Source organism: Thermobia domestica, chromosome 3, assembly GCF_964235325.1.
Source record: "Thermobia domestica chromosome 3, izTheDome1.hap1.1, whole genome shotgun sequence".
Lineage (NCBI taxonomy): Eukaryota > Metazoa > Arthropoda > Insecta > Zygentoma > Lepismatidae > Thermobia > Thermobia domestica.
The window spans coordinates 321,037,972-321,058,051 of NC_137456.1; the positions used below are offsets into that span (position 1 = coordinate 321,037,972).

Below are 20,080 nucleotides of genomic sequence, written 5' to 3' on the forward strand. Positions count from 1 at the left end.
TTTAGCTAATAGCTACAATATTTTTCTACTAGCTGACACCCAATGAAAATGACTTGAATTTGCCATAAAATGAACAACTTGGCAAACAGTGTTGCTAACGCTATAGGTAAGGATCTATGAGAAGAGATTTCGAACTATGGGCCTTTGAGTGTGCACACTGATCGCTACCTCGAGGTCTATAAATTTACAACACAGGTGAAAATACTTAATTATCCTTTACAAATAGCAAAACGATACATAGACAAAACCCAAATATTGATACCATAGCCTATATAAACACTTATGGTATTTTTAGTAAGAATTTCTATGTATGAAGAAAAGATGCTAATTGGTATAAAAATATTTTATTTTCAGAAAAAAACAACAAAATAAAAATACTTTCTATAATGTAACGTAATACTTCTTTCTTCAAGTCAAGCTACAACCTCACGGACTCAAGAATCATCATCATCATTCCTTAAGAAGGGACTGCTTTCAATGGGGTCGAATGTAACCTAAACAAGGAAAGAAACATAATTATGCATTGGTTTGTAAAATGTAAAAATTTGTTTTCAGTTTTCTTGACATTAAGTCTATGATATAGTTGAATGTTTAATGAGTAGGAAAGAAATATCCCTAAAATCAAAAGAAACCTTTTCTTTCTTTTAAAAATATGGAATATTCACGACCAAAGTTCTTAGAACAGAATATTGTATTAGGCTATATGTATATGTACCTATAGAGGCCTGACCTGTGGGAAAACCACACTTTGATGATGCACCGTGCGAATGGGCCTACTCACGTTTCGCTCTTCATCCACAGTTATCTGACAATCATCCATCAGACGCTCGTTATGACCAATCCACCGTATTCTCCGGATCTAACCCCAGCAGAATTTTTCCTGGTTCACAAATTTAAAATCATTTTGGAAGGACGTCGTTTCCAAAGCATAAATAAGATTGAGAACAACGCGACAAGAAGCTTGTGCACCATCCCATAAAGTACATTCCAGGAGGCTTTCCTAATACGGCGGAAACGTTGGGAACGGTCGTTGGGAGTGAACTGCTTAAAGAACGGCCGTGTTTTGAAAAGTTTCAAGTACATATTTGAGTTCTCTACTTTGGATTTCTCTGAATAAACATGTCTAATTTAATGTTTTATTTCCTTTTCAAGAATTATTTTCTATGACATACCAGTTTCTTATTAATGGAGATGCATTATCTGAAATTCAGTTAATTACATAAATCTTTGGTGACATGTAATATGCATTACAAATAGTATCTGCGTAAAGATTATGTGTATTCTTTACGCCAGGAAAAGATGAACAATCTGTTAAAAGTGTGTTTAGCAACATATATATACTTTTTAACGAAAATCAAATGCGTCAAGTATTTTGGCAAACGAATGACATGCATTTTACTCAGAAAAAAAGGACGTTTTCTCGAGGTTCTCGGAAACTACACATGAGAGTTTAACCGTAAATGTGTTCCCTTGTTCAGTACGATAATACCTATGCATTGTATTTGGTCAATATCTTAGTTAAACGAAAATAAAATTTACTGAATGGCTCAAACTTCTTGACGTTTAAGGCATACCCTCTTTTCCTCAATACCCAATGAAACTTACGCGAGGTTGTCTAACACTCGATGCTAGGGAGAAATATTATTGGTAATCAAAAATTTCTTTTTTAATCAAGTGCTAGGGTATCTTTAAGAAAGAAAAAAGATGTTTCTGAATAATTATGGTAGAAAAGCATGATTCTACATACAGTGGTTCATTATTTTGTACTTAAATTGTTTCTTCATATACAAGTCAATCTAAATCTTTTCACTTTTAGTCTTATTCTTTCACCTTTTCGGTTTGAACCCTTTACTTTGTTCTCCCATCTGTGTTTCACAAAAAACGTTACACGTAATAATTGTATAGGAAAGGAAATGAAATCTGACAACGTCACCCTTACGCGCCATTAGCAGCGATGCCAATTCAGCCTAGCGTATTTGGAGAGGCAATTAGCGATACAAATTTATGAAATTCTTATAGCCTTAAATCTAGTTTATTTTGAAACTCTTTTGCTATTTTTGACTTCTCATTAGCCGTTAACTAAATTCTAAAAAACACTTTTCTTTGAAAACAAAGTGTACTGTAATTTAAAAAAAATAGCCTATTTGTCATTATATACCATCGTATCTAGACAGAGAGTGTTTTATTACGCAACAAACACTTGTTTGTCATTCTTCTTCTCTCTCTACTCATCCACAGATTTACAACCACTACACACTACTTATCGACTCGGAAAGAATTTAGTGTTGCTCCCGTAACCGTCCCGCTTGCTATTTTCAATTATTTTAATTATCGCATCTCATTGCAAAAATGAAAGCTTTCTAATACTAATTTAGTAAACTGTTGGATTCTTCAAGTCATCAGCCTTCAAGCCATCAAGCCTTCGAGACTGTTCTTGTTTATTAAAGGAAACAAACAGGATATCTAATTAGTTTGAAAATTCTTAATGTAATCATGATTCATGTGGATCTACGAAGAAATTTTCATACCTAGTTGCCACGTCATCGATGGTATCCGGTCAAAACAGCGCACGGACAAAACAGCGCTTGAACAAAAACCGCGCAAGGACAAAAACAGCGCACGCAAAAGCGCGTGTACAAATACAGCGCATCAACAAAAGCCGCGCAAGGACAAAAAATCACATGCAAATACCTCGTGGCAAAAATAGCGCACGAACAAAAACCGCGCAAGAACGAAAACACCGCATGCAAATACGGCGTGGACAAAGACAGCATATGAACAGAAACCGCGCAAGGACAAAAACAGTGCATGCAAATACCGCGTGGACAAAAACATTGTATGAACAAAAATCGCGCAAGGATAAAAACAGCGCATGCAAATACCGCGTGAGCAAAACAACACATGGACAAAAACCATAGATAACATTTTGCACTAGACTAACTCGCGCTCGAACTCACTTCTTTCAACTGGGCTCGCGCCCACTCGGACTCGCCATCACTTACCTCAATTGGGCTCGCTCTTCCGACCGCTTTCCTCAACTGTTCTTGCGCTCGCGGTCACTTGGGCTTGCATTCACATCAACGGGTTAAGATATGATATAGGTTGAGAATCACTGCCACAGAATGTTTACAATTTTTATAGACATACTTATGAAAGATGAGTCAAAAATAATAACAGCAGAAGTCCCTTAAGTTTGACAACCCAAATGTCTCTACTGTGTTTCAGGTTGCATAATTTACGCACTCTTCTTAGGTAAAGATATACAGAGACAAAAACAGCGCAGGTACAAAACCGCGCAAGGACAAAATCAGCGCATGCAAATACCGCGTAGACAAATACAGTGCATGCAAATACCGCTTGGACAAAAATAGTGCATGAATAAAAACCGCGCAAGGTTAAAAACAGCGCATGCAAATACCGCGTGAGCAAAACAACGCATGGACAAAAACCATAGATTAACATTTTGCACTAGGCTCGTTTGCGCTCGAGCCTACTCCTTTCAACTGTGCTTGCGCTCACTTGCCTCAATTGGTCTCGCGCTTCCGACCACTTTCGCCGACTGTTCTCGCAATCACTCACCTCTCTCAACTGGGCTCGTAGTCACTTGGGTTTGCACTCATACGAGTGGGTCAAGATAGAAGTTAGGTTGAGAACCACTTTTATTATATTTATTTATTATATGGAACATATTAAATTATACAGAATAACAATAAACAAAATATTAATGGAATTAAAAATTAAAGTATAAGGAAAAATTAACTGGTATTGAAATTAGCAAGTAAGATTCCCTACTAGTAAGTGCTATTACTTCTCTAAAGGAAATCGGACTTCCTAGATTCCCTTTAAAGTATCCAATATTTATAGATCATAGGACTTTGGACTTTCAGAAGTTATGTCTATCTTCCGGTGTTGGGTAGATTAATTAAATGCACTTATTTCTATATTGCGAATTTTTTGTATTCCTAATTAAAAAAGAATAAAGAAAAGACAGAAAATGGTTCACATAAGCAAATGCTTTTGTGGGAGCCTGATTCTCATATTTTATTTATTTGTTTTCTTACCACAACACATGAGGTATATAATTCTTACTTTTAGCTAACAATAGTCTTTTAAATATTTTGATTCTTTTAACCACTGTAAAATTAACCTTTCTATGCATTGAAATTGCTTTCCTCTTTGATTCGGAGTGGAAGTTCGTTATAGATCTTCTGAGCCCTGTAATATGTTTGATATTGCGTTATAGATTTGCTCGTTACCTTAATTTCAAAATCTTTGTTTGTCACATTTCTGGTTATACACATGTTTTAGTACATCCCTTTTGTTGCTATTCTGTTTAACATATATTAATATCTTCGGCAAATATAATTTTGAAAGCGTTAACACTGAAAATTAGTCATAGAGTCTATCTAGTCTACTTTCAAGTCCCTTTTTGAATCAGAAGATCCAATATGTTTCAGGCTAAAAATTTTTAAGGCCTTAGATCTCGAGAACTATATACAGTGCAGCCAAACCAAAAGTATCATTTAACTCAGTATGATGCGCTTATTCCGTACAAAATATGAAAACTAGATTTAGGGGCTGTTCAAAAATTTTGTGGACCCTGATACAAAGAATTAAATATATTTCATTGAATCAAACATTTTCTTGTATGCCCAATAATTTGAGAACTACATAGTGCAGCCAAACAAAAACTAACAATTTACTCAGTATGATGAGCTTATTCAGCAAAAAAAAAATGAAAACTCAATTTAGGAGCTGTTCGAAAACTTTGTGGCACCTGATACAAAAAATTCAATATATTTCATTGAATCAAACGTTTTCTTGTACGTCTTATATGTGAAAAACTACACGTAATAAAGCCAAATCAAAACTAACAATTTACTCAATATGATGTACTTATTCCGCGAAAGATATGAAAGCTCGATTTTGGGGCTGTTCAAAAATTTTGTGGCCCTTGATACAAAAATTAAATACATACCTTTTATATACCTGTTATATATCAGTTATATAACTGTTTTTTCAGCATTTACCTAGGTAATACTAACTGATGATTATCAAGCCACTGTTTCACTTTCTTCATTTCTGCTTCAGTTTTCTTGAATACATCTGTCCGTGTTTTACCAGTAAATATAAGAGAGGTGTCATAAGCAAATGATTGTATAAGTCCGTCCATTTTTAAATTACACAAATCATTTATATGATTAAAAATAATATTGTACCTATTACAGTTACTTGTGTGACAGTTGTTTTACATATGAATAATTTCTTTGAAAATTACCTATTTCGACGACCTGTTTTTTGTCTGTCAAATAACTGTTAAACCACAATAGCGATATACCCCTTATTCCACATCTTTCTAGTGTATTTAAGAGAAAATTTTGTGTGATATTGTGTCGAATACTTTAGCTAGGTCTAGGAAAACTGCAATTACTTTCTCAGCTTTATTTACATTTTTAGAAACAATCTCTGTTAACTTGTACATCTCATCTGGTGTACTTTTACCTTTTTGAAATCCATATTGATTTGAAGAAAAGAATTTATTTTCTTCAAGAAAATTAAATAATCTTCTCTTTATACATTTTTCTAACATTTTAGCATCGTTACTGAGGATTGATATAAGTCTATAGTTATTAAGATCAGTCTTTGAGCCTATTTTATATATATGCATTACTACTGCAGTCTTAAAATCATCAGGAAATACATCTGTTTCTAGACTTAGGTTAAAGATATACTGCAAAGGTATTTAATATATTTGATTTCGTATGTTTCAATCCACTTGCTGATAATCCATCAATACGAGATGTTGTTTTGGTGATAATTCATTTATAAAGCGTTCAATTTGCTGTTCAGTGATTGGAGTGAAAAAATTAGAGTTTATTACTTTAGTTTGGGAATTCAAAGTAAAATTTATTTTATCAATCTCTTTGTTAACTATTCTTGTTGCCAACACTGGAAAAATGCTCATTAAAACTTTCAAGTATTAACATTGGTTCACGTTCATACGTTACTAGAACATTTTTAGTGTTTAGTTCATTTATTTCTACATATTTATCTATAATATCATCTGTTATTACCTTCCATCATTTACTATCATTGTTTTTATATAATATAATTTGTTTTCTATAGTAGTCATTTTTAACTTCTTATATTAATTGTGTAAATTTTATTTCAATACCTTCTATAATATTCCTTAAATTCTAAATCGTTTTCTTATTAGTAAACGACTTAATCTATCTCTTTCTCTTATAGAGTTGACTAATCGTTTTGTTTTCCATGGTTTTATTTTAAGATATTTAATATTTACTTTTTTTATTTTTATTGTTAATACGTGAATTACTTATACAATTTTTCATCATTTGGATGAAATCCCAAGTCGCACTATTAACACACTGTATTACCTGTATTATCTGATTGCAGTTACATTTTTTCAATTCTTCATTTAATAATGTATAATCCATAATTCTTGTTTCATATGATATTTTCCCCTCTTTTGCATTGTAATGTGAACATTTATACTAATGAGTCAGTTATACTTGTTTGCAGCACAGCTGATGTGACGTGTCGACTTCGGTGTTTTAAAAATATGATCTATACAAGTCTTACTCTGTCTTACAAGTCAACTTCCACTGACTGTTTACAATTTTTATAGACCTACTTAGGAAAGATGTCAGGAACAATTATAGCAGAAGTCATCTTAAGTTTTACAACCCAAATGTCTTTCCTGTGTTTCAGGTTGCATAATTGAGTGCGTGTGAATCTTGAGAATCGTGAACTGATGAAGAATACGTACCATATAATAACACGAAGCTTTCAATGATTGAATGTTCAAACTTTCTACTAATTTAAAAGTATGTACATAGTACGTATTACCAAACAATGCATCGTTATTTAAATTTATTAGATACAAACAAGGAAACCGATTCAAATGTGACACGAAATTGTGGACGAGTTTATGCGCAAACGAAGTGCTTTTGTGCACAATTAAACCCATTAGACGGAACAACCCTCGATCTCAACTGTTCCTGAGATATAGAGGAACAAGGGGAAGGCTTGTATTCCTATATTTTGCGAATTTTTGAGTGTTTAGCGATACTACAAGTAAAAGAGATGTTTAAAAATAAAGAATCCCTTCATCCACGAAACTGTAGTAATACGTCTTGTTAGATATTAGGGTTAAAAAACTGAAGAGTCCATAAAAAGAATGCATTGGAGGGGAAAGGCGAAAAACGGAGGTCCATTGTTGTCTGATATAGGCGTGTAAGGTGTCTATGTATAGGTTTCTTGAGACGCTGAATCGAATAAATGCATCATCAGTCAATTGGAATGAAAACAAGAAGAACGGTAGCCGTACGAACTTTCCAAACATTTATAATTTATACAGTTATTAACCGATCGGAACCGATTATCCGAACCGTACAGATTTTCGTTTTTTTAAGTGGAAGATACTATTTTTATTTATTGATTCATACTTTGCGTCTTATAGTGCCCACAACTATTCACTGTCGTACTTAAGTTTGCAATAATATGTGTTTATTTTTTATATTATCTTATCTGTTTTTCTACAACACTTTTGCAGAGAATCCGACTTTGCATTTTTGTTCACGTAATAATGCCTCTGATCCTTTGATAATATAATTTAATACATTTTAAATCACCGTTTCTCATTTTCTACAAACTAAAGAGTTTCCATAATGTATACATTAGCAAGTAATATCACCCAATTTTGTCCTTCGTGTCAAGGGCATTTGTTATTCCTCATAGCCCTCACTTCAACATTCAACACCACTTTTGTTCCCTCTGGTGCATCTGTCTTAACGTTTGAACGCAATTTTCAAACTTATTCGCTCGCAACATAGGCGAAAATTTATCGAATATCAGAGCACCAGCTTTCTCCGTACTCCTCTATATCTCAGGAACGGTTGAGATTATGGATTTTCCCCTCTAATGTGTTTAATTATACACAAAAACACTTCGTTCGTGCATAAGCTCGTCCACAATTTCGGGTCACACTTTAATCGGTTTCTTTGTTAGTAATACACGTATATTTGCACTAAGTTGAAAAGACCGTATGCGAAATCTCAATTGCAACATAAGAACGCAGGTTCTCAAGGAATGAAACAGCTTACCTCTAACCTTCCCACATGCGTTCTTTTAAGATCTGGAGCAAATGTAGTCACAAAGGCCACACAAGACAATACCATAATCCACTCTGCTATACTGCTTACAACATGCATCTCCCACCCACCATCCTCAGGTCGCCAATGAAGACGGTCTTTCCCTGAAATTATAATAAAAGTAAAATCAAGAACTATGTTACTAATTCACAGTTCCATACTTTATGTCATCTATAGTCTGCTTTCTGATTTTCAGTGAACAGAACAAGCAGTAGGGGAAGTAGACGGAGCAACGTGCACGTTGTCGAACGAACAATGGTAAGCTACACGAGTTTCTATAATGTAGTTAGGTCTTTTAAGAGCTCCATTCATGGTTGTATGACTACTACCAAACTGTTAACATGCCTTTAATAACCACCATTCATCTCTCCACTGCTTCGATCTTAATTATTTTATTGGTTCGTATTATAAATTGACTGTGACATTGAGTAAAGTAATGTACGTGGTATTTTTATCATCAAATAAGGTGAACAGGGCGGGAACTCGGGGACTTTCGGGACGCTCTTGTATTCGGTTCGACTCTCCTGGGTTATGGCCAAACAGTTGGGTTTTGTACTTGGGAGTGGTGAGAAGTGACACAACTTCGAGACAGTGAGCTTTCATTCAATGCTTCAATGCCGACACTAGGCATACTGAAAACGTCTACCTGCTACAGAAATTTCTTCTACCTATAACTCAGAGAGGAGCATGCGCTTCAGCAAAGAGGAAATATACTATATTCAATCTCATCGGTGCGAAAACGAATTAAATTATTGTAATTGAAATCCCAAATTATGTATGAAAAATGAACTAAAATCTTTCAGTTTAACGTTCCACGATTATTCTCGTTGAGAGAAGGAAGACTGGTGATTAAGGGAAGAATCGGTGAAATGCGAATGTAGGAGTACCCTGAGTAAACCAATTGTCACGATGTTGTCCACCACAACTTACCTGACCAGGAATCAAACAAGGGAAGCAACTCGAAGAAGTTAAGCTCTCTACCACTGAGTCACTGTATGAGGAAGTTTCATAGGACGGCTATGTTCGTCTGTCTGCCTGTATAGTGGCATCAGCTCATAAAGGTTTAGATATTGTGGCAGTATTCGTTTTTCAAGTCAATAATTATGTATAATTTTAATTTTATTTTTAATCAATGTTTATGTTGCAAGGATTGCGGTTTATAAAATATTAAGGTTAAGGTGATTAAGTGTTACGAATTAAGTATAATGCAAGCTGCGGAATATTATTATTCAATAGTCAGCGTAATGATGTAAATAAAATGTTTCGTTGAGAGTCTGGCAATGCAGGAAGGTAATGCAGACAATGCGTCAATCCTTGCATAGGCCAAATACTGTACATTACGAAAAGAGAGATTGTAAGCTTTTGTGAACATTTCACACATTCACGGATATGAGGAAATTGCTTAGAATCGAGAAATCAGAGTGTGTCGAGAGTTGCAGTTTTTGAGTCTTGACACATGGAAAGAATTTGTTTTTCCAAGTGAAAGGGGGTCGCACGTGTCATCCAGCAGACGAGAGGAGTAGGACCAGGTTGAACAAAACTGGGAGACGAGAGGTCTTCAGGACAGTCAGTCTGGGACAGTTGTTGAGAGTCAGTTTGGGACAGCAGTGAACAGTCAGTTCGACACAGTCTTCGAGAGTCTTGAAACAGCTTTTAGAATCAGCGAGAATTAGTCCTTAGTAGTCTACATGATCAAGTCTTTGAGAGTTTAGTCAAAGACAGCGGGACAGTCAAATGACAGTCAACGGACAGTCATCATAGAATACATTATTCTATCCACGGAGAACATCGAGTCATCGTTAGCATTTGGGAGTATTCCATAACTCAATGCTCGTCTACATCAACCACTAATTGGGAGTATCAACTTGGAGGAACTACATCCATCACCTAGGTCATCATTGGAGCATCATCAGAACCATCAGGTATGTGTTACTCCTATTCAGGGCTCAAAGGCTCAATACTCGATTGTAGCGATACTCGTCTGGCAAATATTCCGATTATCCGTAATTAATACATCACAACACTTACAGTCATAAATTTTATCTATGAGAAATATAATTGTCGTTAATTGAAAGTTACTGTTTTCTTACTTGTATTAATCCCCATTTAGTATATGATAATTAAGTTAACCTCTCGCACATGAATATAAGATCATTCCCACTCATTCTAGATGGTGAGTGGAAGGCGCTCAGTATCACTCAAATTGCATCCCCAATTAGGCACTGAGTGACTGGGTTGTCAATATATTAATATTTTTTAAATTTGAATTCAACGTGCTAAGAATACGCTACCTCTCTATTAAAACTGGGAATGGTAAAACTCCCGCCAGATTCCGTCTCCACCCTTACCTTTCTATTGAAACCAACACTAACAATACTGCCACTCCATTCCTTCCTTATCCATATGTTCCTATTCAGACAAACACTGATAATATGCTACCATATTTTGCTTACACGCTTGTTTCTTCATTGAAACTGGAACTATGAATGTCCTACTTAAGGGTTTCATTATTACAATCTCATTGTTTGGAATTATTACATATGATATGCAAAACTTCAGAATGTAATACATAAAAAAGACAAAACATTCTATACCCGGTGGAAATGAATGAAAGCTTGGCATCATATCAGGCATTTCCCGTATGTGCACTGAGAGCAAGATATTGTATAGTATGACTTCAGGTGATCGTAGCGCCGAATATTTCTGCTTCCACAAAATAAAGCACTAATGTAAGGTATCCAATAGTACGTGTAATTTAGAGAGCTATTAAAGTGTATTATGGTGGTGTTACAAGAGCATGGCCCAGAGGCATTTGGGTGACTTCATAGGCGAGGAATCGTTGGAAAACTGGGAGAAGAACTAAGTATGTAAGGTGTGACCCAGGAGCTGAGTGCTGCCCACAGCATTGATTCTCTTGCATTGGAAACATTCTGAACAGCAGACAATGCTCTGAGAAAGAAAGGTAGGGACTGACCAAGGTCAACTACAGTAGATAGCGATTGCTACGTTGTTTAACAGGCAAGAAGGGACCGACGCCCTTCAGGTGAATTGCAAACACATCCAAGAGGATTGCAAGTTGCCGAGCCTTGTTCCACAATAAAAAAATGTGCGGAAGCATTTATACCTCAGGATTCTGAAACATAGATATTTGGATACGGTACATACCAGATCCTAAGTAAAGTCTTGACCTGACTATGGTAGATCCCATACTTTTGGAGCTATGCACCTTTAAAGTTTACTTTTTTATGTTTTCGACAGCATATAACTCCGAATGAAAGCATTTGTGCTTCAAGGTTGGTCTATACCTCTTGTCTTATCTTGGTGTCAGGAATCATCTTTCAAAAGTTGTCGGTATTGTTTTACATCTGAACACCCTGAATACAAATATACTACAGAAGCATGTACAGTTTATTGTTAAATCCACCACTTCTATTCTCGTAAGATGAATAAATTATTTATTTAAGAAGAACACAATGAGTAATTCTAGACAGTTAGTGTTCATATCAGAGTTACATAGAGTAGCTGTAATGTAATATCGAAATCTACCCTGACTCATACCGTGTATATCCTGAACATTTTCACATTTATTCCGTTTGTTGTACACTGCACTCATCTTCCACGTTGGTGACTGTTTTATTGCATTTATTCGAGATTTCTTACAATGAAAGACATTTCTATTGCCCACATGTATGTTTCCATTGGGTACCCTGAGATGAAAGGCAGAGACCAAATCCTTACTATTTAATTTGTTATTTAATATTTTGTACAAGAATATCATGTCATTAACACTCTTCTGTGATTGAGAGACATTGTGTTAAAATTTTCATTAAGAGGAATGCTATTTTCATATATGGGGAAGACATTTGTTCTCTTGTATACCAGAAACCGCAGAAATATATTTTGAACTCTTTCTATTCTATTAGAATTTTTCTTCGTGTGGGGGGTTCCTCTTAATAGACGCATATTCTAATTTTGATTTAACAAAAGAAAAATATAATATCAGAAAAGCATTCGACTTATTAAATTCCCTTCCCATTCTCAAAATTAATCTAAGATTCCTGTTCGCGTCATTTAAATTGGAGTTATATGATTCTCACACAATAGTTTCCTATCACATATTGAACACAAATCTTTGACAATTTGTTCCCCCTTTAATCGTTTACTATCTATCTTAGACTGAAGGTTAACAATATTCCGTTTCTTAGTGAAGGACACGGTTTTGCATTCATCTGTATTTATGTTTAACAAATTACGCCTGCACCATTCATTTACTTTATTAGACCTTCCTGCAAACTGGCACAGTCCTGTGCTGTTATAATTCTCCTATATTATTTTAGATCATCTGCATAGAGTTTATGTGACGTTTTCATACAATTAGGAAAATCATTAATTAATATTATAAAAAGTAAAGGCCCTAAATTAGATCCTTGTGGGACTCCAGAAAATTGACTGTACTTGAATGATCTACAGGATTTATAAGAAACATACTGCTTTCTGTTCATCAAATATGACTTCATAAGAGCAATTTACTGATCAGAAAAGTTGAGAAATTTAAGTTTATTCACTAACAACGAGTGGCTTACCTCATCAAACGCTTTCGAAATACCTGTATAAACTATATTTATTTGATTATTACTCCTCAATGTATCAACTGGATGATCAGTGAAAACAGTAAGGTTTGTTACTGATCTGCCAGGAACGAATCCATGTCGATAATCCGATATTACTGGTTTAATGTGATTCACAATGCGCCTATAAATTAAACTTTCAAATATCTTTGCAAACGAACCTAGAATAGAAACCGTTGTATAATTTTGAATTTTCCTACTGTCATGATTTTTAGCAAACTTTTGTAAGTTTCCATTTAACTGGAAACGTGCTGGCTTGAAATATTAGTTTAAATATAATGTGTAGAGGTAATAAGAAACTCTCTTCACATTTTATTACATATGGTGGTACTTCAACGATACCTATCGAACACTTTGATTTTATTCTATTGATTGACATTCGAATCTCGTCAACTTCTATTACCACTATTTGTAACATATCAATTTTCTCATACATTTCAACTAATGTCTGATCATTTGTTTCAACTAGCACTGGTGCTCCATCTGTATACACTGATTTAAAGTGAGCTGCAAATATATTTACTATATCTTTATCACATGTTAACTCTTTATCCTCATATCACAATACATTACCATTTAAATGCTTCGTTTTACTCTTAATAAAGGTCCAAAACGTAGATGTATCATCTTGGATTAAATATTCCGCTCCCCTAACGAAGTTTGTGTATGCGACTTGTAAATCTTTCTTAATCGTTTTTCGAAGTTTAGTAAATACTTGATTTTCTGAGTTTTATCGCTTTGTGGTGACGAGCTTTTATTTTAATTTTACTTACAATTTTTAGCGTGAAACAGCTAGGATAGTTCCCCGTGCTCTGTTTCTTTTTCGGAATGCATTTGTCAAAGATATTATATAAGGTGGAATAAAACTTTTCGGCAGCGCCATCAACATCAGTATACTTACTCAGTATCTCCCACTATATCTTTCCCAATTCATGATACAGTTGATTGTAATTTGCTTTACTGAAATTATAACCCAGTACTTTACTTTGACTTTTTATCTTTACCTTATTGTTCTGTTTGATGTGTATCCTCTGCAAGTACGTACAAGGGGTTCTTCTCTCTCAACCACTACATTATCTACATTTATTAGTACCAAATCTAGTGTTATACTTAAAACTATTCTGTTCATCAATGAATGTTTTCAAGTCGTTTAATGGAGTGAAGTTATTTACGCATGTATACTGCCAGCGGCGCTCATAAAATCGAAACCCGTACCTTTAATGTCTGGTAAATTAAAGTCACCACGTATAAGAAGAGTGCAGCCTGGTTGACACTTCTATTCAATGTACTGAAATATTTCATCATATTTACAAATGACGGAAAATACACAACACATACAGTATATATATTGTTACCTTCTCCCCACTTACTTTCACCAAAAGAGAGTCTACGCCATTATTTATGTCATCATTATATATCGAGCATCCTTTATTTTTTAGTACTGCAAGCATTACCCCTCCCCAGGGGTGTCCATCCCCCCAAAGCTGATGGCGCACTTCCCCCGAAACTAATAATCTCTTCCCTCCTCAAAACTCAAGTTTTCTAAAAACAATTGCCCAGTGTAGCAGTAGTTTTTATAGTACTAATAATTGTTATTTTTGTTGTTGCTTTTATTTCCTTTAGTAGTATTATAGAATGCTTGTTTTAGTAGTAGTGGCAATAGTAATTATAAAAATGGCATTACTTTTATTAGTAGTCTTGGTAGTGTGCAATACTAAATATGTTCTATAAGGATATTGAAGGGCATAAAAACTTCTACACACTGTGTATGGCACAGGTATTTTTTTTTACAATTAGTAGTATTATTTTTTTCTTTACAAAATATTGATATAATTCCCTTGTACATGAAAAGTAAGACGCAAGTTACAAGTTATTGAGTTTGATACCAAAAGAAAATGTTATCCTCGAAATTAGCCTACAAAAAGAAGTGATATCCAACAAAAAACATTCCTGTAAAAGAGCCAAGTACGAGTGGCCTTAAAAAGAATTGAAATCACAAAAATAGGCGCCAAGTTCTTGTTGACAACAGTTACAAACACTCACTGGCTCACTTCAAATTTAGATTTGAAACTTGGCTGTTGTCTGTATGGTTACCACTAGCTCACAATTATGTCAAACTACTTTATAATTTTCAACAGACAACATAGGCAAGTTTCAAATCTAAATTTGAAAGTGATTCCTTGAGTGTTTGTAACTGTTGTTCACCAGAACTTGGCGCCATCCTTTCATATAGCAACTTGCGCGGTATTTCATTCATAGAGTTTCTAAGTAGGGGGTAGGGGGATTCATTCTCGAGATTTAAAAAAAAATCGCATCGTGTTCCAATGTTATTCTGACGACAGCGAAACTACTTATTCGACATTAGAGTAAAATTCTTCCCCAATTTTTTTATTCCCCCCAGTTTTTTTCTCGATGGCACAACTTCCGCCATTCATCCCTCCCGTGGGCGGCCCTTCTCTCTTAAAACGAACCAACCTTTCCTTTCATACGGCTACTTGTGCGGTACTTCGTTCATCGAGTAACGAAGCAGGGCGTACGGGGGTTCACCCCGGAAAATTTTTGAAAATTAGCTTCTCAAAATCATGTTTTAATGCTATTCCAACAGTAAAATTGCTAGTGGGAATGTAGAGTAAAATCCTCCCCAAAATTTTTCTCAATGGCGCAGCTTGCGCCATACATCCCCCCTGTGGGCGGCCCTGCCCCTCCTCCAGTACCATTCTCAGTTTTTCTGTCACTGCGGACTAGTGAATATCTGGCATCAAAGAATTCTGAGTCGAAGATACCCTCATGCAACCATGTCTCTGTTATTGCCAAGAAATCGTAGTTGTTTGACAGCACACTACAATGGAAGGAATAAGTTTTGCTTCTAATCTCCTCCTCACCTATTGAAGACATTCTGAATACGACAAATCGCTATGAAAAATAATTTCTGGCAACATCTTGTAGATCCTCTATTGAAATCCAATATCGAAATAAACACTGGTTAAACCTTTCACTCTTCCTTTAAATGAAGAGGTAACGGTGGAGATGGAACCGATTGTTGGGACATAAAAGTATATTCTCGCTATTTCTTAATGCCTTTTACTCTGATCCCTATCAGCAGATGGACGGACGGAAAGATGAACGATTAGTTATAGAATAATTTTCATAATTTTACTAGCACTATTTTGAAGTTTAGAAATATTCATGAACCTAAAATATGAAAATAATAAGTAAGGTAAAAAGTAGATAAATGATACCTAAATTAAAAAATAACATAGCGCGGACTGACTTTGCCAGATTCAGCCATTATGAATCCATCCAATCTGCTCACTTGTGATTGATGGAAATGATCACATGACAATAAGGACATTCCAAATCCATCAGTTCACTGAGGTCTACTCCTGAAATATCTTACAAGATGATGGGAATTGAATCTTTCCCACGAACAAAGGACAAAGCACTACTGTTTGCACTTCGTAATTTAAGAATGGCGCCTAGAGTCGGCGAGTCGGCTGAGGGAATTTTGCAACGCAATAGCGTTCATATTCAGTTAACCAAGAAATATAATGTTCAAAGAATGTAATAAATAAAACTTGAAATTTAAGTTGTTTTTTTAAATTGAGCCCCCAAATAATTAGGTTTCAAAATAATTATAAAGTCGATATTAATCAACTGAATATCTGAATCAATGTACTTACCTTTAAACTCTGTAGCAGACGCCACAGCAGTTGCAATCATAATAACGCAAGATATACTGCTCATTGAAGCGAATCCTGTTCTCCAATGAGCTACACAATTTGTATTATACACAGGACACATCTGATAAGAGAAGAATACCTAACGATAAAAAAAGAATTTAATATTAAAAATTAAATTAGACGTTTTGTATTGAAAATATAAACAACATCCGTAATCGTCTGGAGATATTGAGTAAAAAAGAATCCGTAATTATTATTTTATATATGAATTGAATTTAGTGTAGCGTTCAGCATCAATGTTATAGGAAACGTTGACCTGTAGCTTAACGTGCAAACTGAACCACATTAGCTCCAGGCGGGCAATCATGCCCTGGTCATCCGCGCCGAAGATGTGAACGCCAACCATATAGTTACAAAGGAGCTCTGTAAACATTGTAATTTGAGAGAAGCCAATTTTAAGAAGCGAAGAAAGTATCAAGTGTATTTTGCACCTCTACTAGGGATTTGAACTGGCGTCCACTAAGGTGATTATCCAAGGAATGCAAAAGGTAACAATCGGGTAGTGATATGTCCGGAGAGTATGGTGGATGCATTAATATTTCCCATCCAAGGCCTAGTACGATGTCCTGGATTATCCTAGAAAGGTTTAGCTTAGCGTTGTCCTGTAACAGGAGGAACCATTTGCGATTCAGAATTGCTATCTCCATAGTTTTGATTTTTTTAAACACGGCTCAACTGCTAACACTACATAGTTGCATTGATGCTCTGACCAGCTGGTAGCAGTTCCCTATGCCGCAAACAGTCCAACAACCACACAGGAGGAACTTCTTCTGGTGCAGTACTAGTTTCGGCTGTTTTGGAACCAGTTTATGGAATACTAACCAATAATGACGGCACAATGGCCCTTTGTACAGAACCCGCAGCTCATAACATGTCAAGATCTGTCCAGAAATGGCTCCATCCTCACACGAGACAGCAAAGAAACACAGGTGTCTGCTCGCGCTTCCTTCTGGCCCGGAGTCAAATCATGTGGGACCGATCGATCCAAATTGTAGTGCTTCCCAAGCTGATGGGGGTGATTCCGAATGGTTCCTCAACTCACACTGAATTGTAGCCCTAGCTCCTAACATATCTGGCCACTCTTAGCCTCAATTGCTGCCTGAAGATCTTCATTTTGTACATGTGTTGGTCTTCCGGTACGTAGCGCTTCTTCGAGGTTTCGTCACGGTCTTTAAACCTGTTAAACCACAGCTGCACTCTTCGCGTAGTCACGACACCCTGACCAAAGGTCTGGCATATCTTCCGCTCCGCTTCCAATCAAAGTTTGAACTTGTACAGCATACACGCCTTTATGACTCTGTGTGAAGGTCACATGTTCACTCCGTCCTTCCGTAAGTTCACGGTGTAACTGAACTGCCACAAACAGGTATGTTGTATATACCCACACCAACAACTGAGTTACACCTTATCTTCATTCGCATTCAACTCCCGGTGTGACGGGCAATGGAAACAGACTTCCACAAAAGCGACACAACTTTCTTAGGTACTTTTATATTTATTCAATACGAGTTCGCAGGTTTCTTTGTTATATTTTTTTGATGTGCAAATTCCATATTCAAGTGTTCATTTGAGTGGCTCGGGTGAACATAATGGTAAGCACCGCTTCCGGTAAAATTAATTTATTAGTTTGAATGGGTTGGAATTGTGCTATAGAACAGTATGTAGGTAGTTTGATTTCGGAAACATAGTAGGTAAAGCTTGTGTGATATCTGTCATTTCATCGAATTGCATAGGAGTGATGAACCTTCTTTCCCAGTTTACTCGAAAGTTAGATAAATTGGCATTTATGTACTAGGTTTCACTCTGTAGAATAGGAACTTCCACGTTAGTTCAGTACAATATAAGGGATATTCATTTTAATTTCAAATTCCTTCATGAATTTATTATGGGAACCAAGAAAGTTCTGTCGCTTTTCTTGGAGGTCGGTTTCCATTGTCCCTCACACCGTGACTTGAAAGCGAATAGAGGGGCGAAGGTAAGTTGTTGGTGTGGGTATGTCCAACCTACTACCTGGTTGTGGCAGTTCAGTTACACCGTGAACTTGTGAAAGGACAGAGTGAACATGAGACCTCCACACATCGTAAGGGCGTGTATGCTGTGCGAGTTCAAATTGGGATCCAACGCCGCTGCAACGGGCAGAAGATATGCGAGTCCTTTTCTCAGCGTTTCTTGACTACGCGGATAGTGCAATGGTGGTTTAACAAGCTTAAGGACTGTGGCTAAACAGTCGAAGACGCACTATGTACCGGAAGACTAACACATGCACAAAATGAAGATTTTCAGGCAGCAATTGAGGAGAACAGTGGTCACTGGGACTGCAATTCAGTGTAAGTGGAGAAACAATTCGACAGCACCTTCATCAACTTGGGAAGAACTTTGTGTTTGGTAGACTGTTCGCGGCATCGTGCATCGGGAACTGCTACCGACTGGTCAGAGCATCAATGCAACTGTGTACTGTCAGCAGTTGAGCCGTGTTGAATAAAAACTCAAAAGTCTGCAGACAGCAATTCTGATTCGCAAGGAGGTGACTTGCTCTTTCAAGACAACGCTAAGCTAAACTTTGCTAGGATAATCCGGGACATCGTACTAGTTCTTGGATGGGAAATATTAATATATTCGCCGTACTCTCCGGACATTGCACTGTCCAATAATCATCTGTTCAATTACTTGGACAATCACCTTATAGGACGCCATTTCAAATCCCTAATAGAGGTGCAAAATGTACTTGATACCTTCTTCGTTTCACGGCCCACCAAGTTCTACCGCGATGGAATTCGTGGTCTTCCGGAAAGTTGGGAGAAGGTCGATGCTGATGGGGACTATTTTTTTATCTTTCAGGTATATCTTCGGTAACATAACGATGTTCAAAGCTGGTGGGTGAAAAAGCGAGAGATCTTTCTTGGTTACATTTATATGTTGCATGGCCGAAGCTGAATATTCGAACTTAAAATGGTTGGATGGTTTGAGATTTTAAAATTTATTGTAAACTCGCGACTTCTCATGAAATTAGTTTTGTTTATTTATACACATTTATGGGCATTACCGGCAACTATGCCTTTAAGCATGTCACTTATCGTCAAATGAGAAGCAGAGGAACGTAACTCCGTATTCCTAAGTTTAGAGGCGAGAGGACAAAAATATTATTTTCTTAGAAAGATGTGTTTTTAATAAGATGGTAATTGAGCTACATTACAACAGACGATCGACAAGGATAACAGATGGCGTTGTGTTCCATTTACACCAAGTAGGGCTTTCAAAATTATGTCCAAACATAAAGAAAACGAAAACCGCATTTTTGGAGTTACGTTCCTCTAGTTCTCATGCGCCGATATGACGAATGGCGTCTCATTTGAGCACGTTATCTGAATAAAGTGAAAGAAGAGAGGAAAGGGGACGGAAAGAAGCGACCTAGAACCTGTACGTTAGAACGTCAGCTGTCCCAGTATTTGGCGGATTTCAATGAGATAAAACTCAATATAAATTTTATTCAGGATAGCTGGCATAAAAGAGCTGTTACACACTTTCGACCAAGTATCCA

General features: G+C 36.1%; 1 protein-coding gene across 2 annotated transcripts in view; it reads right to left on the bottom strand.

The window, feature by feature from the left end:
- Positions 1 to 328: 328 nt before the first annotated feature.
- The window catches only part of LOC145681158 (DNA damage-regulated autophagy modulator protein 2-like), a 54,117-nt gene continuing 34,365 nt past the window's right edge, over positions 329 to 20,080 (bottom strand). Inside the window, exons 5-7 of one of the 2 annotated variants that reach the window (XM_081752611.1) lie at positions 16,483 to 16,603; positions 8,127 to 8,278; positions 329 to 494 (exon numbers count right to left, since the gene is read on the bottom strand). In XM_081752611.1, coding sequence (XP_081608737.1) covers positions 435 to 494; positions 8,127 to 8,278; positions 16,483 to 16,603 — 333 coding nt within the window. In that variant the 3' untranslated portion in view covers positions 329 to 434. Of the gene's footprint in view, positions 495 to 8,126; positions 8,279 to 16,482; positions 16,622 to 20,080 lie in introns of both variants that reach the window. The other variant, XM_081752610.1, reaches the window with a different exon arrangement.